General features: G+C 38.5%; 1 protein-coding gene across 9 annotated transcripts in view; it reads right to left on the bottom strand.

Moving 5' to 3' along the window:
- Positions 1-22990, bottom strand: part of TASP1 (taspase 1) — a 244122-nt gene that overhangs the window by 25789 nt on the left and 195343 nt on the right. For 4 of the 9 annotated variants that reach the window (XM_079944648.1, XM_079944647.1, XM_079944646.1 and 1 more), the window contains exon 13: positions 14923-14996. In XM_079944648.1, the coding sequence (XP_079800774.1) occupies positions 14923-14996 (74 nt within the window). Of the gene's footprint in view, positions 1-6262; positions 6692-6831; positions 8223-14922; positions 14997-22990 lie in introns of those variants that run through there. The other 5 variants (XM_079944643.1, XM_079944645.1, XM_079944644.1 and 2 more) reach the window with 3 other exon arrangements.

Consider the following 22990-nt stretch of genomic DNA (forward strand, 5'->3'; position numbering starts at 1 on the left):
TCAATGCCTAACAGGCATCTCCAAATGAACACATCCAGAACTGAGCTCTTTCTACTTCCCCTCAAGCCTGCTTCCTCCCTCCTCACCTTCTTCCCCCCACTGGTAAATGGCAACTCCATTCTCATTGCTGTCTTCTCTCTTTCCCCCGTGCCTCTGTCCAATCCATCGGCAGCTCCTGTCGGCTCTCTCTTAAAATGGACACAGAAGCCAACTGGCTCTCACCGCCTGCCCAGCTAACGTTCTAGTCCAACTCATTATCGTCACTCACGGGTGGCAACGGCCGTCCACGCTGCCTCCCTTTCAGCAGCTGGAGTCGCCTCTTAAAATGTGAGCCAGACATTGTCACTCCTCTGCTCACTATCCTCCAGGGGCTTTGGAAGAGCCCAGATCCTGACGGTGACCAGTAAGAACCCACATGGTTTGGTCCCCCATGGCTTACTCTGTCCCACTAAAACCAGCCTTCTCACTGTCCCTCCGTCACACCCGGAACACTCACTCCTGATTGAAGGCCTCTGCTCTTGCTGTTCTCCATGCTGGGACGTTCTTGCCTTGCTCCCATAAATCTTCCAAGGCTTTACTCAAACGTCACTTTCTCAGTGAGACCTGCCTAACATCGGAACCCTCGTACTTCCTAAAATCCTTGCCAGCTTCACGTTTCTTTTTAGCACTTATCACAAACATACTATACACCTTATTTATCTTGGTTATTATTTTCCCCACTAGTGTGTCAGGCCAGGAGTACAAAGATTCTTAGCTTTTTTGTGCACTATTATGTTTCCAGGAAAGTACCTGGATATAATAGGCACTCAATTGCATTTGTTTAATAAATATTTCGTTTTAAAAAATGAGCCGCTATGTTTCATCAAAACTGTACTCCTAAGTAAACTGACTTTTTCTAGTAGCTAAAATCTCAAAGCCAAAGAATCAAGGCTTCCTTCCCAGTTAATCATTACTAATCACTGTAATAAATCCCTGATTAGCTCTAATACTGATTAACTGAAGTTAAGAAGAAATGAATTTTTGTCATCTTTGATGGTGAAAAACTTATAGATTGTATTTATTTCTTTTTTGCCCCAAGTGTGGCCTACTGAACAAAAACATAAATTGCGAGGTTCAGGAACTTGTTGTACCTAAGAGGTTATCACCTTAAAGACTGGGTCCTTCCTGTCTGACCTGGCTTTGGAAATTTGTAGAAATTTGGGTTGGAAGCATGTTTTATTCAGGGGCTACTGGGGCTTATTACTAACTGCCTAGTAAGAGCTTGTTTTGCCAAGATCTTCCATTTTTAACGGGGCAGGTTCTAACTGTTAGCAGGTTCTAACTGTTCAAAATTTTACCATAATATCCACAAGACCTATCAATGGAAGAAATCGGGATTATTGGGGTTTTCATCTGTTACAGGAGGTACATTCAAAATACGATTAATTTTCTATTTCAAGTGAAGAAAAAGCTGTTTCCAAGTACCCTGAGCATCTCCTAATAGCGAAGCATTAACACAACCCTCATTCTAAATTAAGTTTCTTTTCATGCCTTCAACACTGCAGCAGACAGTGTAGTCCAAACATGTACAGTGCAGTGATGACAGCTCAAGAGCATAAAAGTAAATCGCCATACGTACCACTTATTGCATCCAGAAGTATTTGAAAAGAATGCAAATAGAGAGAGTAGCTCAACCATATCCAAATGTCTCAATTAGTTGTTACTAAAATGTTAAAGTTTCACCAATTTACAGCACTGCTTTACTTATAAGACATAAAACTCATACATAATAATCATCAGAGAAGAATTTTAATCCTTAGGATTAGACAGAATGGACGCTCCAAGATGAAGGCTTTAAAGAAGACAGAAACTATATTATTTGAATGAATGGTACTGGAATGAAAATGTATTCCAGCAGATAGACTTTGCTTAGCGTTCAAAATCTACAACACGGGTCAGTCTCCGATGCCTGTCTAAGTGAAACAGGCCAGGTGTAGGACTGTCAGAATGGAATGTCCAGGCCCCACCAAACAGGGTGGCTACCACTTGGCTCCAACTAATCATGGCCATGTAGGAAGTGGGTCCCAGTGTGGCCAAATCTACTCTTATGAGAAAAAACAAGCCAGGAGGAAGAAAATTGTACCTCTTTATGTAAAACTTAAAACATTTAAATCTTGTATAAAAATTTTATTCAAATTTCTATTTTATGTAAGTTCAAATTTTTTATGTAAACATTTTCAATTTTTTAAAAAATGCTGATCTGCTGATGAATTCAGCTTTTAAGCTCAAATCTGCAGGTTACTGGGGAGGAGGGTGAGTGGGGATAAAATGTTGCATCCAAACAACCATCTGGACTCAAAGTTCTACCCTCAACCTCAACAGGGAGCCACTCATAGAAGGCGTTATCTATGGAATGAATGCCCATGTGTGTGGGGCCCTGTGGGGCCATCAGTACCTCCGTGTATACTGACTGCATACCTGTAGATTCAGTTCCCATCACTACTCACCTACTTAAGAAAAAATAATATAAGTTCTTACAACATAAAATCAATGGGTGATCCTGAATCTTTACAATCAAAGAAACCAATACCTTGTTTCAAGTTAGAAAGTTAACAAGAAACAAGAATGGCATGATCAAGATTATGGCTTTTTTTGTCTTAAGATTGAAAAAAAAAAAACAAGAAAAGATTCCTTTCATCATTTGTCCACTGCTTTTCAACCAAGAGAAAGAAATGACCATCCTGTAACCATTACTTACTCACTGTGGGTAATAAGGCCGATCATTCTCATGAATGCTTGTCTCAGTTACATCTCACACTTATGCGTTGTTCTGTGCGTAAAATGCAGGCACGTGTCTGCGTTGGGAAGGTACATATTTACCTAAAATGTTGGGTACTAGAAGGTAACAAGGTGACATTCTAATGTTAAGTTCACACCTGATGTGAACTATGTAAGCTGATGGCTATGTAAGTATATAGAGGTAGAGAAATTAATGTTTTCATTATTTTCTATGTTACTATAACCAGAAAAAAAGGTTTATTCACTTCCTTCCAACTAACATGGAATGTCTACAAGTCCAAGCAATAGACATTTATCTTTGCAGAGATCTAACCCTACACCATGATTAAAATGAGATTTATTTGGATAAATATGGTTAATACCTCTGGGAAGATTTATGCTCTTGCCAACATGGTGAATTCCCTCTTTGTGTTTATTCTATTTATTGCTTTGGAGCTATGTCAAATGAATCATTTGGAAGAAACTGATGGCATAAGACTAATTAGGCAAAAATAAAATTACCAACTACTCTTAGAACTAAACTTGAGGCTGAGGAAACTTGTGTCTTAAAGTTTGTTTTTCACATACTCAGCCTTCTACAATCTTCTCCTGTTTGTCTAAAGAACTTTCTAAATAAACCCAATGGGATCCTCCTGGAAGTCTTAAGAGCATGGAAAAGAAATGCAGTTTTCTATATTTGAAATTCTGGGCAAGCTTAAAAGGTACAAGCAAAATCATTGATTAGCCACTTTTCCTTCTGTTCCATAAAGCACACTTGCCAAATTTAGCTGTCTGGGATGTTTTCCTAGTACACAGCTTGTTGGCAGCACCTAACACCATCTCAGGGCAGTTGGCTTCCTGCCAGGGATCAGACTCCTTCAGTTGTTGAGTAACATGGGGACTAGATTATCAGAAGCAGTTAAAATTTGGCTTAGACCAAGGCCAACTTGTGTCTAAGTGGTTCTTCATAAATCTAAAATATGATCCAATATATCCACCCAGTGACTGTCACTGGCCACTATCGTTGAACTGAAGTCCCTTTTAAGGAACTCATGGTCAACACACCCAAAGGTGTTCCACTGTCTAGAGCTCAGAGGAATCTGGGAAGGCTGCCTGCGTTCACACAAGAGATACTCAACAGTAGCTAGTAAACAATATTCTTCCCTCTTACTTTTAAAGGGAAAATTAGTTAGGTGAGCTTATCAGGAATGCTGCAGGCAACTTAGGTTTCATTTAAAAGCCTAAGTTTGTGATGCTGTCAAGTTGGTAGACATCTAGTCAGAAAGCTTTTGAAAGGGCTCCGTTACTACCATATTGGCCTGAATTGCAGGGCTGTATGTGTGTGTGTCTATTCCTGCAGCTTCAAACAATTTTTTTTCCTCTTCTGGGATCTCTGAATTCACTTGTCAGTTGGTTTATATTTACAAGCTAGAGTTACGTTTTGTCAAAATGTAATAACCCCTACCATCTCCACCAGGAAAGCAGGGTGAAAATCCAGGAGGTGTCACTCCTGTGGTAGGCAATGGACACAGCACGTTTGGGAACACGGTTACAGTGTAAATGAGGCTGCGGAGCTGCAAGGTGACAGCCCTGAGAGACTCTCTATCACTTCTACCACCACCACCACAACCATCACCCATCACAGTGTATGTAGCTCTATTATATGCACTTTGGGTTTATTACTCAATTAATATTCAGAATGCTCGGAAAGCTTCGGTAATATTCCCACTTTAAAGATAAGGAAACCAAGGGTCAGATAGGCAACCTGTCCCAGGTTACAAAGCAGGGGTTTCAGGATGGAAATCCAAGTCTGGCTAACTCCAAAGCCCATTCTCTTATTATATCACACTGCCTCTTTATAGATGGTCTTGCTGACACCTTTAAAAAACCCTCCTCCTGCTGCTTTGCCAGGAATGAAGCAGTCAGAGCTTTTTTCTCTCCTAGGAAAGGCTTATCTCCTTCTGGAATTTAGTTCATTTAAGTTTTTCTACCATATTCTGCTTTGGGGATAATTTTTTAAATCTATGACTTTATAGTTTATCCAGCTCATTCTCATTACTGGGAGTAGAGGCAACGGTCTCTTGTGACTTTCTTCATACTAATTGGAAGTCTTTTTCTCACTTCTTTTGGTAACTCCCTCTTGTGGACCTCATTTTTTTTTAATTAATTTATTTGGTTGCACCGGGTCTTAGTTGCGGCAGGCAGGCTCCTTAGTTGCGGCTCGTGGGCTTCTTAGCTGTGGCATGTGAACTCTTAGCTGCGGCATGCATGTGGGATCTAGTTCCCTGACCAGGAATTGAACCTGGGCCCCTGAATTGGGAGCGCAGAGTCTTAGCTGCTTCGCCACCAGGGAAGTCCCATGTACCTCATGTTTTATATTTAAGTCATCCACCCATGGCTTTCCTTGATACACAAGTTAAGCCTATCAAAAAGCTCTCAGAAATCTCATCCGTGCTGTCCCTTGTACACAGACATTTACTGAGATTTTTTAAAAGCCCCAAAAACTATCTTCAAAAAAACAAAGCATGGGGCTTCCCTGGTGGCGCAGTGGTTGAGAGTCCGCCTGCCAATGCAGGGGACAGGGGTTCGTGCCCCGGTCCGGGAAGGTCCCACATGCCGCGGAGTGGCTGGGCCCGTGAGCCATGGCCGCTGAGCCTGCGCGTCAGGAGCCTGTGCTCCGCAACGGGAGAGGCCACAACAGTGAGAGGCCCGCGTACCGCAAAAAAAAAAAAAAAAAAAAAAAAAAGGCATGGTAGATACTACATTTGGGGTTACAAAAATCCTACCAAAAACTGAACAGCAACATATATGCTTATTAATCTGCAATGTAGAATTTAGAATTTTGCAGATGGCAAGCAAATATCTAGGGAGGAAGGGCCATATATATACAATACCCATAATATATAAAGGACTTAACCAGGGTCCATTCATCTGTATTCAGACACATAAGACTTTGTTTCCTTGCTCCTATCAAGCCTGATCCCAGGAAGGACTTAAGGCAGAGTCAGGTTTTCTTACTCTCATCTTACACATGAGGCCTCTGAGATCAGAGAGGCACAACGACCACACTGAGTCACATAGTCTGCAAGGAGTGAAGGGGGAACCTAGGCTCCAGCTGCCTGGCACTGCATCCATTCCAATACTTGTTCATTTCAATTGCAAGAACTGATCAAATGTGCCATAATATAAAAGGGCGATGTTTTTAAAAACTTTTTATTTGAAAATAATTTCAAAATTACAGAATAGTTCAAGGGACACCCATACATCCTTTACCCAGGTTCACCCATTGCTAACATTTTGCTCCGTTTGCTTTGTAATCTGCTATCTATCTATCCACCTATCCACCCATCCATCCACATAATATTATTTTCTGAACCACTGAGAAGATATTGTAGAATTATGGCCCTTTACCTCCGAACATTTCAGTTTGTACTAAAGGTAAGACTATTTCCCTGCATACCACAGTATAGTTATAACAAGTACATTTTTAAATGATACAACATTTTCTACTATCTATATCCCATTTTGTAAATTGACCTAAAAATACATTTTTGGCATTTTTCCCCTCCCATATAGGATTCAGCCTAGGATCAGTTATTGCATATACTAGTTGTCACGACTCTTTAACATTGTTTAATCTGGAACATTTCCTCAGCCTTTGTCTTTTATGACATTGACATTTTTGAAGAATATAGTCCCCTTTTTCTTTCTTCCTAGAATGTTCTTCATTTTCAATTTGTCTGATGTTTCCTTGTGGTTAGATTCAGTCTGTGCACTTCCAGATGGGATACTGCAAAAGTGATGTTGTGTCTTTCTCAGGTTCTCACATCCAGAGGCATATGATATGTCCATCTGCCCCTCACTCACGACATTAGTTTTGATCACATGGTCAAGTTATTGCCTGGTTTCTCCAAAATATACTTATTATTTTCCCCTGTAACTAATAAGAATCTGTGAGGAAACACCTTACGACCATAAAATAGACTGCTCCTCCTCAAGGATTAATTTTTATAACAGTATTTTCACTGTGTTATAAAAAATGACCTCTACATAGGAAAAGAAACCTAGGTTTCACTTATTATACCTGAATAAGTTCCATGCCAATGTTAACATCTGTTTTTATTATAGTAGTCCATACACACTGGGTGTTTATTAAAAACCATTCATTAACTGTCTGCTATCTTGGGTAGGACACAGGCAATCTGATTTTTAAATCCAACTGGTATCAATGCCCTAATTTTGGTTCAATAAAAAGAAATATCTTTAACTCATGCTACAGAAGGGGTTTAGAAATTAAATTAAGGGATACGACTACAAGAGCATTCTATTAAAAAAAAAAAGAAAGAAAGAAACTTATAAAAGAACCTACCTCTATTTATTCAAATTACATATGGATTCTGGTTATAATGATATTAGTTATTATCCAGCCTTTTTGAAGCAGTACAATTTTGAGGTGAACTTTAATTCAAGGTATTAACCTGGATTAAACAGTTAGCTTATATAAAATGTTCAAATGGCCAGGTGGCTTTAGTTTCTGAGTTTGGTAACAAGCAGAAAGAAGGCAATTTGTGGAAAGCAGGGCAAATTAAAAACAAAAAAAAAACTTTTCAGAAGTAGTTTTTAAATTTAAAAAAATGTTGTTTCAATTTTTGAAGAGGTCTTCTGGGACTTCCCTGGCGGTCCAGTGGTTAAGACTCCGTGTTTCCACTGCAGGGGGCATGGGTTCGATCCCTGGTCAGGGAACTAGGATCTTGCATGCCACATGGTACGGCCAAAAATAAAATAAAGTAAAATAAAATAAAGATGCCTTCTTTCTCATTTTGCTACTGTGGTTTGCAATATCATATGAGAGCATGTTTCACAAACCCATCATCATGCTTGAATGGGTATGCCACTAATTCAATAATTCTTTCACAGAAATCAGGAAACCAGGGGGTAGGCCAAAGGCTTACTCTCTTAAAAAGAATATAAACTTTGCTATAGCCCCTCTTTCCTCTTTTGAGCTCAGCTTGTCATCTATAACTTTGTCATACTTGCAATACAATAAAATTCCAGGCTTTATGACAGAAGAGATGTTTGTTTGTTTTTTATCAATAGAATTCAGCAACCAAAGCTTTAGTGTTTTGGGGTTTTTTTGTTTGGTTGGTTTTTTGGGGGAAAGCATTTGTTGCCACAGGCTCAAAGGAGGAAGAAAGGGAAAGGGATGAACTCTCTGCAAGGAAGGTCAAACACATAATTTACAAGTGAGGCAAGAGGAGCAGCTGTATCTGTTGGCCCATCAATACCAACAGCTGGAGAATTTACCAGCAATATGAAAACCACGTCCACCAGATGTCAAGCGATGCAACTGGAAGCCAAATATCTTTGGGCTTAAGGCAGGACTCTCCACTCTCTTTCCTCCCATATTTCATGTTAAATAGCAAGGTGTCTTCCACAGGCCACCAGCAGGGATAACAGGAACATTTCTGCAAACGGGACTTAATAACTTGACCGCTCCCACCAGACAGGTTTCAGACCAGCTCCACTATTGAAGTCCACCTCTTCCACGTTTTTTTGTTAAAAAGCAATTTTAGCCCAGATTCAACATGTCAAGGGTGAGAGAAACTTAACTGGCTACAAGCTATTCTTGGGCAAGGATTCTTATGGCTTATCAGGCTTATTTTATATTTTGGAACCGTTTTGCAATTGGGAAAAAAAGAATGTTTTGAAAATATTTATTTAGAGAGCCACTTTTCCACTCTTTCTTTAAACCGGTGCTGTTCAGTATGGTAGCCAATAGCCACATGTGGCTATTCACATTTAAGCAAAATTTTAACTTCTGTTTCTCGGGCATACTCGCCACATTTCCAGTGCTCATTGCCACATGTGTCTAGTGGCTATCATATAGGAGGGACACACTATAAATATAAATTATTTCCATCAACACAGAAAATTCTTTTAGATAATGTTGCTCTAAACCCATAAATCACTTTTATTTTATTTTATTTTTTTATACAGTAGGTTCTTATTGGTCATCAATTTTACACACATCAGGCTATACATGTCAATCCCAATCTCCCAATTCATCAGACCACCACCCTCAACCCCCGTCGCTTTCCCCACACGGTGTCCATACGTTTGTTCTCTACTTCAGTGTCTCAATTTCTACCCTGCAAACCGGTTCATCTGTATCATTTTCTAGGTTCCACATATATGCATTAACACACGATATTTGTTTTTCTCTTTATGACTTACTTCACTCTGTATGACAATCTATAGATGCATCCACATCTCTACAAATGACCTAATTTCATTCCTTTTTATGGCGGAGTAATAGTCCATGGTATATATGTACCACATCTTCTTTATCCACTCGTCTGTCGATGGGCATTTGGATTGCTTCCATGACCTGGCTACTATAAATAGTGCTGCAGTGAACACTGGGGTGCATGTGTCTTTTTGAATTATGGGTTTCTCTGGGTATATGCCCAGTAGTGGGATTGCTGGGCATATGGTAATTCTATTTTTAGTTCTTTAAGGAACCTCCATACTGTTCTCCATAGTAGCTGTATCAATTTACATTCCCACCAACAGTGCAAGAGTGTTCCCTTTTCTCCACACCCTCTCCAGCATTTCTTGTTTGTAGATTTTCTGATGATGCCCATTTTAACTGGTGTGAGGTGATACCTCATTGCAGTTTTGACTTGCATTTCTCTAATAATTACTGATGTTGAGCAACTTTTCATGTGCTTCTTGGCCATCTGGATGTCTTCTTTGGAGAAATGTCTATTTAGGTCTTCTGCCCATTTTTGGATTGGGTTGTTTGTTTTTTTAATATTGAGCTGCATGAGCTGTTTATATATCTTGGATATTAATCCTTTGTCCATTGATTCTTTTGCAAATATTTTCTCCCGTTCTAAGGGTTGCCTTTTCATCTTGTTTATGATTTCCTCTGCTGTGCAAAAGCTTTTAAGTTTCAATAGGTCCCATTTGTTTATTTTTGTTTTTATTTCCATTACTCTACGAGGTAGATCAAAAAATATCTTGCTGTGGTTTATGTCAAAGAGTGTTCTTCCTATGTTTTCCTCTAAGAGTTTTATAGTGTCTGGTCTCACATTTAGGTCTCTAAGCCATTTTCACTTTATTTTTGTGTATGGTGTTAGGGAGTACTCTAATTTCATTCTTTTACATGTAGCTTTTCCAGTATTCCCAGCACCACTTATTGAAGAGACTGTCTTTTCTCCATTGTATATCCTTGCCTCCTTTGTCATAGATTAGTTGACCATAGGTGCAAGGGTTTGTTTCTGGGCTTTCTATCTTGTTCCATTGATCTATATTTCTCTTTTAGTGCCAGTACCATATCGTCTTGATTACTGTAGCTTTGTAGTATACTCTGAAGTCAGGGAGTCTAATTCCTCAAGCTCCGTTTTTTTCCCTCAAGACTCCTGTGGCTATTTGGGGTCTTTTGTGTCTCCACACAAATTTTAAGATTTTTTGTTCTAGTTCTGTAAAAAATGCAGTTGCTAATTTGATAGGGATTGCATTGAATCTGTACATGGCTTTGGGTAGTATAGTCATTTTCACAATATTGATTCTTCCTATCCAAGAACATGGTATAGCTCTCCATCTGTTTATGTCACTCTTAATTTCTTTCATCAGTGTCTTACAGTTTTCTGCATACAGGTCTTTTGTCTCCTTAGGTAGGTTTATTCCTAGGTATTTTATTCTTTTTGTTGCAGTAGTAAATGGGAGTGTTTCCTTAAATTCCCTTTCAGATTTTTCATCATTAGTGTATAGGAATGCAAGAGATTTCTGTGCATTAATTTTGTATCCTGCAACTTTACTAAATTCATTGCTTAGCTCTAGTAGTTTTCTGGTGGCATCTTTAGGATTCTCTATGTACAGTATCATGTCATCTGCAAACAGTGACAGTTTTACTTCTTTTTTTCCAATTTGTATTCCTTTATTTCTTTTTCTTCTCTGATTGCCGTGGCTAGGACTTCCAAAATAATGTTGAATAACAGTGGTGAGAGTGGACATCCTGGTCTTGTTCCTGATGTTAGAGGAAATAGTTTCAGTTTTTCACCATTGAGAATGATGTTTGCTGTGGGTTTGTTGTATATGGCCTTTGTTATGTTGAGGTAGGTTCCCTCTATGCCCAATTTCTGGAGAGGTTTTATCATAAATGGCTGTTGAATTTTGTCAAAAGCTTTTTCTGCATCTCTTGAGATGATCATATGATTTTTATTCTTCAGTTTCTCAATATGGTGTATCACATTGATTGATTTGCATATATTGAAGAATCCTTGCATCCCTGGGGTAAATCCCACTTGATCATGGTGTATGATCCTTTTAATGTGTTGTTGGATTCTGTTTGCTAGTATTTTGTTGAGGATTTTTCCATCTATATTCATCAGTGATATTAGTCTGTACTTTTCCTTTTTTGTAGTATCGTTGTCTGGTTTTGGTATCAGGGTGATGGTGGCCTCATAGAATGAGTTTGAGAGTGTTCCTTCCTCTGCAGTTTTCTGGAAGAGTTTGAGAAGGATGGGTGTTAGCTCTTCTCTAAATGTTTGATAGAATTCACCTGTGAAGCCATCTGGTCCTGGACTTTTGTCTGTTGGAAGATTTTTAATCACAGTTTCAATTTTATTACTTGTGATTGGTCTGTTCATATTTTGTATTTCTTCCTGGTTCAGTCTTGGAAGGTTATACCTTTCTAAGAATTTGTCCATTTCTTCCAGTTTGTCCATTTTATTGGTATAGAGGTGCTTGTAGTAGTCTCTTAGGATGCTTTGTATTTCTGCAGTTCTGTTGTAACTTCTCCTTCTTCATTTCTAATTTTATTGATTTGAGTCCTCTCTTGCTTTTTCTTGATGAGTCTGGCTAATGGTTTATCAATTTTGTGTATCTTCTCAAAAAACCAGCTTTTAGTTTTATGGATCTTTGCTATTGTTTTCTTTATTTCATTTATTTCTGCTCTGATCATTATGATTTCTTTCCTTCTGCTAACTTTGGGTTTTGTTTGTTCTTCTTTGTCCAGTTCCTTTAGGTGTAAGGTTAGATTGTTTGAGATTTTTCTTGCTTCTTGAGGTAGGCTTGTATTGCTATAAACTTCCCTCTTAGAACTGCTTTTGCTGCACCCCATAGGTTTTGCATCATCATGTTTTCATTGTCATTTGTCTCTAGGTATTTTCTGATTTCCTCTTTGATTTCTTCAGTGATCTCTTGGTTATTTAATAACGTATTGTTTAGCCTCCATGTGTTTGTGTTTTTTACGTTTTCTTCCCTGTAATAGATTTCTAATCTCATAGAGTTGTGGTCAGAAAAGATGCTTGATATGATTTCTATTTTCTTAAATTTACTGAGGCTTGATATGTGACCCAAGATGTGATCTATCCTGGAGAATGTTCCATGTGCACTTGAGAAGAAAGTGTAATCTGCTGTTTTCGGATGGAATGTCCTATAAATATCAATTAAATCTATCTGGTCGATTGTGTCATTTAAAGCTTGTGTCTCCTTATTAACTTTGTTTGGATGATGTGTCCATTGGTGTAAGTGAGGTGTTAGAGTCCCACACTATTATTGTGTTACTGTCAATTTCCTCTTTTATATCTGTTACCAGTTGCCTTATGTATTGAGGTGCTCCTATGTTGGGTGCATATATATTTATAATTGTTATATCTTCTTCTTGGATTGATCCCTTGATCATTATGTAGTGTGCTTCCTTGTCTCTTGGAACATTCTTTATTTTAAAGTTTATTTTATCAGATATGAATACTGCTGCGCCAGCTTTCTTTTGATTTCCATTTGCATGAAATATCTTTTTCCATCCCCTCACTTTCAGTCTGTATGTGTCCCTAGGTCTGAAGTGGGTCTCTTGTAGACAGCATATATATGGGTCTTGTTTTTGTATTCATTCAGCGAGCCTGTGTCTTTTGGTTGGAGCATTTAATCCATTCACGTATAAGGTAATTATCAATATGTATGTTCCTATTACCATTTTCTTAATTGTTTTCACTTTGTTTTTGTGAAAACAAAAACAGGTCCTTTTCTTCTCTTGTGTTTCCCACTTAGAGAAGTTCCTTTAGCATTTGTTGTACAGCTGGTTTGGTGGTGCTGAATTCTCTTAGCTTTGGCCTGTCTGTAAAGCTTTTGATTTCTCCATCAAATCTGAATGAGATGCTTGCCAGGTAGAGTAATCTTGGTTCTAGCTTCTTCCCTTTCATCAGTTTAGGTATATCATGCCACTCCCTTCTGGCTTGTAGAGTTTCTGCTGAGAAATCAGCTGTTAACCTTATGGGAGTTTCCTTGTATGTTATTTGTCATTTTTCCCTTGCTGCTTTCAATAATTTTTCTGTGTCTTTAATTTTTTTCAATTTGATTACTATGTGTCTTGGTATGTTTCCTCTTGGGTTTATCCTGCATGGGACTCTCTGCGCTTCCTGGACTTGGGTGGCTATTTCCTTTCCCATGTTAGGGAAGTTTTCGACTATAATCTCTTCAAATATTTTCTCGGGTCCTGTCTCTCTCTCCTCTCCTTCCGGAACCCCTATAATGCGAATGTTGTTGCGTTTAATGTTGTCCCAGAGGTCTCTTAGGCTGTCTTCATTTCTTTTCATTCTTTTTTCTTTATTCTGTTCCACAGCAGTGAATTCCAGCATTCTGTCTTCCAGGTCACTTATCCGTTCTTCTGCCTCAGTTATTCTGATATTGATTCCTTCTAGTGTAGTTTTCATTTCAGTGATTGTACTGTTCATCTCTGTTTGTTTGTTCTTTAATTCTTCTAGATCTTTGTTAAACATTTCTTGCATCTTCTCGATCTTTGCCTCCATTGTTTTTCCGAGGTCCTGGATCATCTTCAGTATCATTATTCTGCATTCTTTTTCTGGAAGGTTGCCTAGCTCCACTTCATTTAGTTTTTTTTTCTGGGGTTTTACCTTGTTCCTTCATCTGGTACATAGCCCTCTGCCTTTTCATCTTGTCTATCTTTCTGTGAATGTGGTTTTTGTTCCACAGGCTGAAGGACTGTAGGTCTTCTTGCTTCTGCTGTCTGCCCTCTGGTGGATGAGGCTATCTAAGAGGATTGTGGAAGTTTACTGATGGGAGGGACTGGTGGTGGGTAGAGCTGGCTGTTGCTCTAAATCACCTTTTTTAAATGAGCCATTATAATTCTTTTCTCTATGTACTATGGAACAAAGCTCTCGTACGCTGTCCTCACAAAGCCCTGTGATGCTACTACCTTGCTGGGTAATATTCAGAGGCCAGCGTGGATGGGTGTTATATGACCAATAAGCAAGAAGTTACCCTTTCTTACTTGTAGCCTCAATTTGTTAAGATCCCATCTCTATCAGACAGTGTATATCAGAAGTTTCCTTACTTGCATTTCCAAATGGGTAAAATAAATCATGTCCTTTGAAAGAGAGGCTTTACAGCTTTGTAATTGAGGTACTTTAATGCCAAGTAAACATCATATGCCACAGCTGTTCCTAAAAATTTTATGAACAAGAAGAACATGAGGCCAGTATAAAATGAATCCACAAATAATGTTTCTGACTCCCAGGCTCACCCCTCTTGAGTGCAGGGAAGCCCAGCGACTCAAGGGACGCTGCGTGGACATTCTCTGTGAATGTTGTGACTCACTGAGGGATGAGGGCCTGGGATGCGTGGCACACGGGGCATAGACCTTTGACTCTGCCATGAGGATGCTGTGTCAGACCACACCAGAGCACGAGCCAGGTAGTCCTTGCAAGGACGCTGGGCATCTCTGCCCTCACACACGCAGGGTGTGGTCCAAGTGCTCAGCTAACTTTGCCTCGTTCCCCTTTAGCTATTCCCATCCTCCTTGCAAAATCACCCAGCCCTGCCAGCCATAAGCGGTACACCCATTTTCTCTTCCGAATCCCCAGTTTCTTCTTTTCCAATTATTCACAGTGGATGAAGAAGAACAAGATTATTAAAAAAAAATAAAAGGTTTGTCCTAATCTCCCCTGCTCCATCATCAAAAGCAAGAAAGATCTGCTAGTTTTCTTTGGGACCGTTAATTGTTCTTTATCAGATTCTCATAAAGATCACAGAGCTACCGCCCAGAGAGGCTGAAAAAATTCCATTGTGTCCACTTGGCCGGTTAGAGGTTCACACAGTGGCTGCAAGGTTTTCCAATTATGCACCCGTTTTCCCACTTACCTTGGCCTTCCCATCCTGGGCTGACATATATCCAACACACATGCTCTCCGTCGTGTGGCTCCACAGAAATTCCACTGCCATGGAAGAGAACACAAATAGGCACATTCAGATCACAGATGGAAAATAAATCTCTGCTTTTTAATACAACAGTTAAAGATAGCTTTATATTTAACACACTCGGGCTCCCTACTTTCCATTCGCGCCTTCATAAATGTCAGGATGATTTAGTACTCAGAACCATGTAATACCGTTTACTGTGAAATGAAAAATGTATTTCTTACTTGTCAAAACTTATGAGTATTACATGTAAAATAAATGCTCTTCTGTTTGAAACTTGTAACATTAAACAACACACATGCATGCACACACACTCATACATACAGTACACAATGATTTAGTAAATATAATATCCTATAACGTAGTTTCCTTTAAAACACACACACACACACACACACACACACACACACACACACACACACCCCAGGGTCTAGGTTTTCAAATACCATTCTCCATGAAAAGGAACCAGGATTCCTTGGAGAAATGTTGATTCCAAGGCTGGGGCAGAGAAAATATTAAATGAATCTGGAACATCTTTTTATGCCAGAAAATAAGGAAGTGCTCAAAGAATGAGGAGGACTTATCAAAAGGACCCAGGGTCAGCCTGCAGGAACTCACACTGACCATATCTGAGTCAATCTAAGTATCAAAATAAATAATGACAGTAAAGAATTAACACCACTGAACAAAATTAAAACCAACGAGCCCATACTAATGCAAACACATAAAGGAATAAATAAAATGGGGGAGAAGAGAAAGCAATTCCTTGTAGCAGAATGCCAACTAATAAATACAGAATAGAAAGCCATCACACTTCCTAAAATTAGGAGAATCTAAAGAGGAACAGGCTATTTACATAATCTCAGTGTGATCTCTCCACAAAATTCTTATGAAGTATAAAGGGGCAAAGTATAAGTTCACTGTGGAGAAACCCATGGACTCCACTTTAATCCAATGATGGAAGCCAACATCACCAATTAAGGGACAAATCAACACAATGTGCCCCCTGAGACTCACTGCCACTTCTGCGGTGTTCTTGCCAAAAATGCAGAACCAGAATTGCATGAGGAAACACCACACAAATCTGATATAGGAACACTACTAAATAACTGGCTTGAACTCTTCAAAAAATATCAAAGTCAAAAAATACAAAGAAAGTTGAGAAACTGTTCCCATTTAAAGGCATCCCAGGGACTTCCCTGGCAGTCCAGTGGTTTCACTGCCAAGGGCCTGGGTTCAATCCCTGGTCGGGGAACTAAGACCCCACAAGCTGCGTGGTGTGGCCAAAAAAATAAAGAAAGAAGACAAAGGCAACATGACAACTAAAGGCAATGTGTCCTCCTGGGATGGAGCCTGGACGGGGACAGGCGGTGCTTGAAGGGACACAACTAATGGAGTTTGAAAATGGACTATGGATTAGGTTAACAGTGTGGCATCAATATTAAATTCTGTGATTTTGACAACTATACTGTGATTATTTAGAAGAACAACCTTGTTCTTAAGAAATAAGCACTGAAGTATTAAGAGTAAAGACACCGGATCTCTCCACCTTGCTCTCAAGTCATTCAGAAAAAAAATGTACATGTTTAAGTGTGTGTGTGTGTGTGTGTGTGTGTGTGTGTGTGTGTGTAAAGGGAAGAGGGAAGGAAGGAGGAAGTGGAGATGGAAAACCAAATGGAGGAAATGAAAATGAGTGAATCTGGGTAAAGAAATCACAGGTGTCCCTTGTACTGTTCTCGAAACTTCTCTGTAAGTTTGAAATTATATCTAAATTAAAAGTTACAGAAAGAAAAATACTGAGATACACACAAAGCTTTGTCACCTTCAAGTACTTACTTCCAAAATTCTAAGTTTTTTTAAAGGCATTTTTAAAGTTTTGATGCACTTCACAAAAATTTCAAAAGTCCCCAATAATAAAACTGCCTTGCTCAACACCAACCCTCTGGGTCCCGGGCCATCCATCTGTTTACGTCTCCGAGCTAATTAAGCCTGAAGACAAGTGTGTGAGTTGAGACACAACTGTGGCTCAGCTAGACTCTGGTCCTAGACTCTGAAGGCTTTGCCAGACACATGGGGAAGAAAGAAGCAGAAGGGGCGACACTGAGTTCCTCAGAGTGGCTCATTCCCTCATCATTAATTAATTCTCAAACCTGCCAACCTGCTCCACAGACGCTCCGCTGATGAGTGCAGGAAAACAGTGTCACGCAATGAAGCAAGTTCTCTTTGCCAGATGTTTTTTCTTCCTAACACATCTGCTTTGAACTTCAAAAACCTTGAAGTCCAGAGCAAGGTCTGGGATATTCTGAATTGCCTAATAGAGCAAAGGCACTCAAGCCTTACTGAATTTCTCGAGTAGTGACAATGCTGTTGTAGTTAAATACAAAGTTCAGGAATTTCTAACATTGTGATCTCTCCTTATTCCCCAAGCATTAAGGTGGTAACTGCTCATGAATTAGCCAAGAAAAATACACGGAAATATATAGTCAATCTAATCATGAAAGGGAAGGATAAAAACACTGCACATTATTTTTTTAAGACACAATTCTGACAATTTCAAACTGCATTATTCTCTCTAAAAATAGAGCCTGCTTTAAGGAAATGTAACACGTGAAAAATTTAGACTTACAAAACAGAATAAACTGGGTGTGCTGATTGACCACATTAAATATTTTTTTATTGAAAGGTTTTCAATAAAGTTTCTAGATACAGAATTTAGGAGTTCTTAAAGAAAGTAACTCAATGTCTAGAAATTCAGTCTTCATTCACTCTTTTTACAAACAAACAAAGGAGGTGCATGGTACTGATGCATTATTTTTTTTTGAATTTTTGAATTTTATTTTTTTTATATACAGCAGGTTCTTATTAGTTATCCATTTTATACATATTAGTGTATACATGTCAATCCTAATCTCCCAATTCATCACACCACCACCACCACCCCGGCCACTTTCCCCCCTTGGTGTCCATATGTTTGTTCTCTACATGTGTCTCTATTTCTGCCCTGCAAACCAGTTCATCTGTACCATTTTTCTAGGTTCCACATATATGCATTAATATACGATATTTGTTTTTCTCTTTCTGACTTACATCACTCTGTATGACAGTCTCTAGATCCATCCACGTCTCTACAAATGACCCAATTTCGTTCCTTTTTATGGCTGAGTAATATTCCACTGTATATATGTACCACATCTTCTTTATCCATTCTACTATCGATGGGCATTTAGGTTGCTTCCATGACCTGGCCATTGTAAACAGCGCTGAAATGAACATTGGGGTGCATGTATCTTTTTTGAACTATGGTTTTCTCTGGGTATATGCCCAGTAGTGGAATTGCTGGGTCATATGGTAATTCCATTTTTAGTTTTTTAAGGAACCTCCATACTGTTCTCCATAGTGGCTGTATCAATTTACATTCCCACCAACAGTGCAAGAGGGTTCCCTTTTCTCCACACACTCTCCACCATTTGTTGTTTGTAGATTTTCTGATGATGCCCATTCTAACTGGTGTGAGGTGATACCTCATTGTAGTTTTGATTTGCATTTCTCTAATAATTAGTGATGTTGAGCAGCTTTTCATGTGTATTTTTAATACCAACAATTCAAATCAGTCACTCATTCAGGTTCAGACTTCAGAAACTCAGCAGGATTGTCTAAAATTTAAATTATAAAATGCTTTTGAAAAGAAATCTTATTTTATTTCTTTTAGTGTATGTCAACTCAATAATTTAATAAATTATTAATGAATAACTTATCAAATTATTTCTTGGTGGAGGACTTCAGGGAGGCAGGAGAGGAACTAACATTGAGAATCTATCATCCGCCAGGCACTGCCTTTCATAGTGGACCTCGGCAAAGCCTAGATGGGGAACCTGGGGCTCAGAGAAGGGAGGTAACATGGCTGAGGCCATCTGAGCAAGTGCAGAACCTAGGACTCAGACTGGACTTCTAGATTCTAAAACCTGTGATTCTCCATTGCTTTCTCACTCTGAAATCTACTCAGCTTGAAAAGGATTTAGAATCATACAGCATCGAACACAAACAGAACTCTTAAATATCTCTTAAAGTAAGCTTTTAAAACTATAACAAGATAATACATTTGACTAAATTAAAAATGTTTACAGTATTACCTTTTGCCCTATGGGAAAAAAGTCAAGAGATGAGTGACAAGCTGGGGGAAACATTTGCAATTCATATTACAGAAAAAGGACTAATTTTCTTAGTATATAAAGATCTGCTACAAATCAATAAGGAAAAGACAAACATCCAAAGAGAAAGCAAAAGGATATGAACAAAAGGGAATATGAATCACTCTAAAATGTGAAAATACGTTCTACATTTCTCCTACTAAAAGAAATGAAAATTAAAACTACAAGAGATTCAACATTCAGGTTATCAGACACCAAAAGGTCAAAACAGCATTATGTTACCTGGGGGTAGAGGAAGGAGCACTCTCATGTAATAATGGTGTGAGTATGACCATATGGAAATACATTCTTATAATTTGCAGTAGTTATGTTCCATAAATTCACCATAAACACTGAATTAGCAAATACTGAGCCACTGCTCCCAAGGGAAATACAGGGTTAGTTTCCTGCAAGCCTCTGGTCCCAGCATTTTCAATCGATAAGTAAACTTATTTTATGTGTGTTTCTGATTAAAGACATCTTATTTAATATATGTTTTCATAACTAATTAATTTTATGCAGTATTTCCTTATAATAATACACTAGCCAAGAAGAGCTTAACATTTTCCTGACCCTGGATGACCTGCCCATGAATTTCTTTGGCTTTCAGCCTTACAGTAATGCTGTCCCTCATGCTCTTTTTATCAGTTGTCATCTCATGAATCCGTAAGTTTTGCTACTTTTCCAGCTCAAATTTTTCCCCACTCTGTCCATGCCCACAAATGACCTGGGAAAGTGCCGGGAGTATTGATCTTTCAATTACTAGTAAATTTCAGAAAGTAAGAAAATTCACAAATATGAATCTGCAAATAATGAGGACAGACTCTTTTTCTCAAAATGACATACCCTTTGACCTAGCAATTCTACTTTTAGGTATTTAGTCTACAGATATGCCTTTACATGTACAAAATAACATCTTTACACAGAGATTCACTGAAGTAGTTGTAATTAGGAAGAAACTGGAAATAGCATGGTTGCCTTTTGGTGGGAGCATATACGAAGAACAATGGTACCCTATACAATGGAATACTATTCAAGTAATTAAGAACAAAGAGAAAGTTCTACATGGATCATATGCAACCATCCACACTAAGTGTTTTTTCAAACTTTTTGCCATGAACCACAGTAAAACCAAAACAAAACAAAAAAAGCGCCACACACTGTCACTTAGTACATGGGTTCTTTATATTCTATGCACTGCAATTAAAAGGTTCTGCTCGTGACTCACTAAATTAGACCTCATTAATGTGACATGCTACAGTTGGAAAAAACACTAATCTGCAAAATATATCGTTTATCTAGAAGAAAAGTACATGTGGAGAAAGACATATAAAGATGGTGCTGCCGTTTTTGTGAAAGAAAATAAAAGGGCACCATGGATGACAATGCTTGTAAATACATGAGATGTCTCTGGAAAAAAATCTTGGGAAGCAGCAACAGCAGTTATCGCTAGACAGGGAACTCGTGATTAACGAAGCTGAGAAGGGGGCAACCTACTTTTCACCATACATCCCTTCTGAAACTTTTGAATTTTGCCCTGTTTTCAATTATGTCCTATTTTTAAAAAAATACACCTAGGAATCTCAATTACCTTGTTAATCTAATTTATCTATGAAGAATTAATTTCTTCCCTGTTTAGATTATGACATTCTGAAATACACTGAAATGTGACGTAATGACATGTTACCATATAGTTTTAATTGCCCTTCATGAAAATGCTTTATGATGATGTGAAACTGATTGGATGCTTTCAAATTGTTTCATGTCTTGTGACTACCCAAAACATGAACAAATCTTATGAAGGGGCATGAATAAACCCCTACTTAAATTTATACTGGCCACATATATATAGAACAAAACCTGCTATGTTCAAAGAGCAATCAAAACAAACAAAATAAAGCAAATACTTATTTCCATTTGAAATAAAAAATGCCGAAACCATCATAAGTTTTTAAAAATGAGAAAACATTTATTTGTCTCAAGGGTAAAGCTTCTGTCACAAAGATCTCTCAAAATTGTTTAATTAAGCCAATTTATAATTAAAACCTAGTCAAGAGTAGTACAAAGTTTGCTCAAATACAATTATATAGAAGAAAAGCTAAAATGTTAAACGCTACTCAGTACAAAAGTAGCATTTCTCACCATCAGTGATATCTAGAAGTCTATAATTTATTTCTTAATTTTAAATCTAAAATTGTCTCCTACACTAAAAAATTGAATTTTATGGAACAGTATTTTAAAAATGATTCTAATAATAATACAAACAAACTGGGCAGATGCTATATCATAGTACCAGAATTTTTCCTTGTGTTATTATTACATGTAGGGGACCATGAACTCAAGCAACGTGCAGGGTTTATGAGTGGCCTGGCGTGGCACGTCTGAGCCTGTGAATGTGCTGTCTGAAATAGTGTTTGGTGTGGTCAAGCTCAAGCTGATTTCCATTTAGAGAAGGCCTGGCCTCTCGGTAATGACCACGCTCCTTTGGTAGTGGCTGGTGACTGTTTACACCTCAACTACTGATTTGAAAAGGGCTTTTGTTTTTTAGAAAGCCAAAGCCCAGGGATGGTGAGGCTACTGGAGATGTCCAGATCATGAAAAGACCTCCATCAGAAAACATTAAGAACACCTAAAGCTATGGGTTTAACATATGAAAGATGGACACAGGGATCTGGCAGGGTTCTTCTCCACCAAGTGACTTCACATCATGTCCCAACACACAAGCACGATGTGAAAAACCGTCAACACTACTGATCCTGTGCCAGAGAACAGATTAGGTGTGGATGTGCTGTACGTGTGTTCCTCAAGACTGGCAAGTTAATGGTCTTATAGGGACAGTTGGAATGGATTTGTACATAATCTTAGAGGCCAGCCTGTCTGGAAAGTTGTATTTAATGTTTTGGAACAAATGAATTCACCTAGGGGTATAATGTCCGAGAGCAGCCCCACTTCAGTCTAGGGTCCCCCCACTGCCTGAGACATTTTGAGTCACATGTCATCCTGTTTAAATTAAGTCAAACAAAATTTCTTTACCAGAGTTGCAAAGCAAGCTTTTTCTATTCAGATTCTCTTTTTTTTTTGACCAGAGAGAAGCCCTCAGCCACCATTTAAAAAAAAAAGAAAGAAAAAAAAAAAGTTGTTCTCCAATTGTTGTTAACAACCCCCAGCTGCACTGGCTCCCACACCCACTTCAAACCTCTCTGCCTGGCTTCATATCCCAGACTTTCTTGCAAGGAAAACAAAACTCTAAAATCAGAACAGTCTTGGGCTGGGCAGTTGCCAAGTCAGCTGCCACTCCTTAGCCCTAGGTCAAATGGCTTACCCTAGGACATTTTGCATAGTGTTTAAGTTACTCCTTATTAAATAAAGATAAATTCATTTTTTAAATGGGAAGGAAGAGGAACTGTAAATAGAACAATTTCTTCTTGTCTCTGCAGATTTCCCCCAGGGTGGTGAGGTTCTTTATAACCCAGTAGGGGGTTCATTCAAGGATGCTTTACTGTCCTGACATGGAATCCTTAAGATTCATATAATGCATGTCCCATTATGGCCATGAAGTAGCTCTGAGTTGGCTTGCTGCCCTGAAAAACTTTCACCACTGAACTGTCTGGGGAGCTATGGGGATGGAGTTCTAAAGAACTCCACTTACGCTAAGCCAAGAAAATAATTATTCCCTCTTTCCAAGGCTCACTCCATTTGTTCAAGACTAAAGAAAGATGTTGACTGAAAAAGGAAGAGAGGGATGTGGGTCAAAGAGTAAAACAAGCCCCAAAGGACATTTCAATTCTCTTCCTATTTTATCATTTTATTGTATTAGAAACTGA

Source organism: Stenella coeruleoalba (genome assembly GCF_951394435.1).
Source record: "Stenella coeruleoalba genome assembly, chromosome: 15".
Lineage (NCBI taxonomy): Eukaryota > Metazoa > Chordata > Mammalia > Artiodactyla > Delphinidae > Stenella > Stenella coeruleoalba.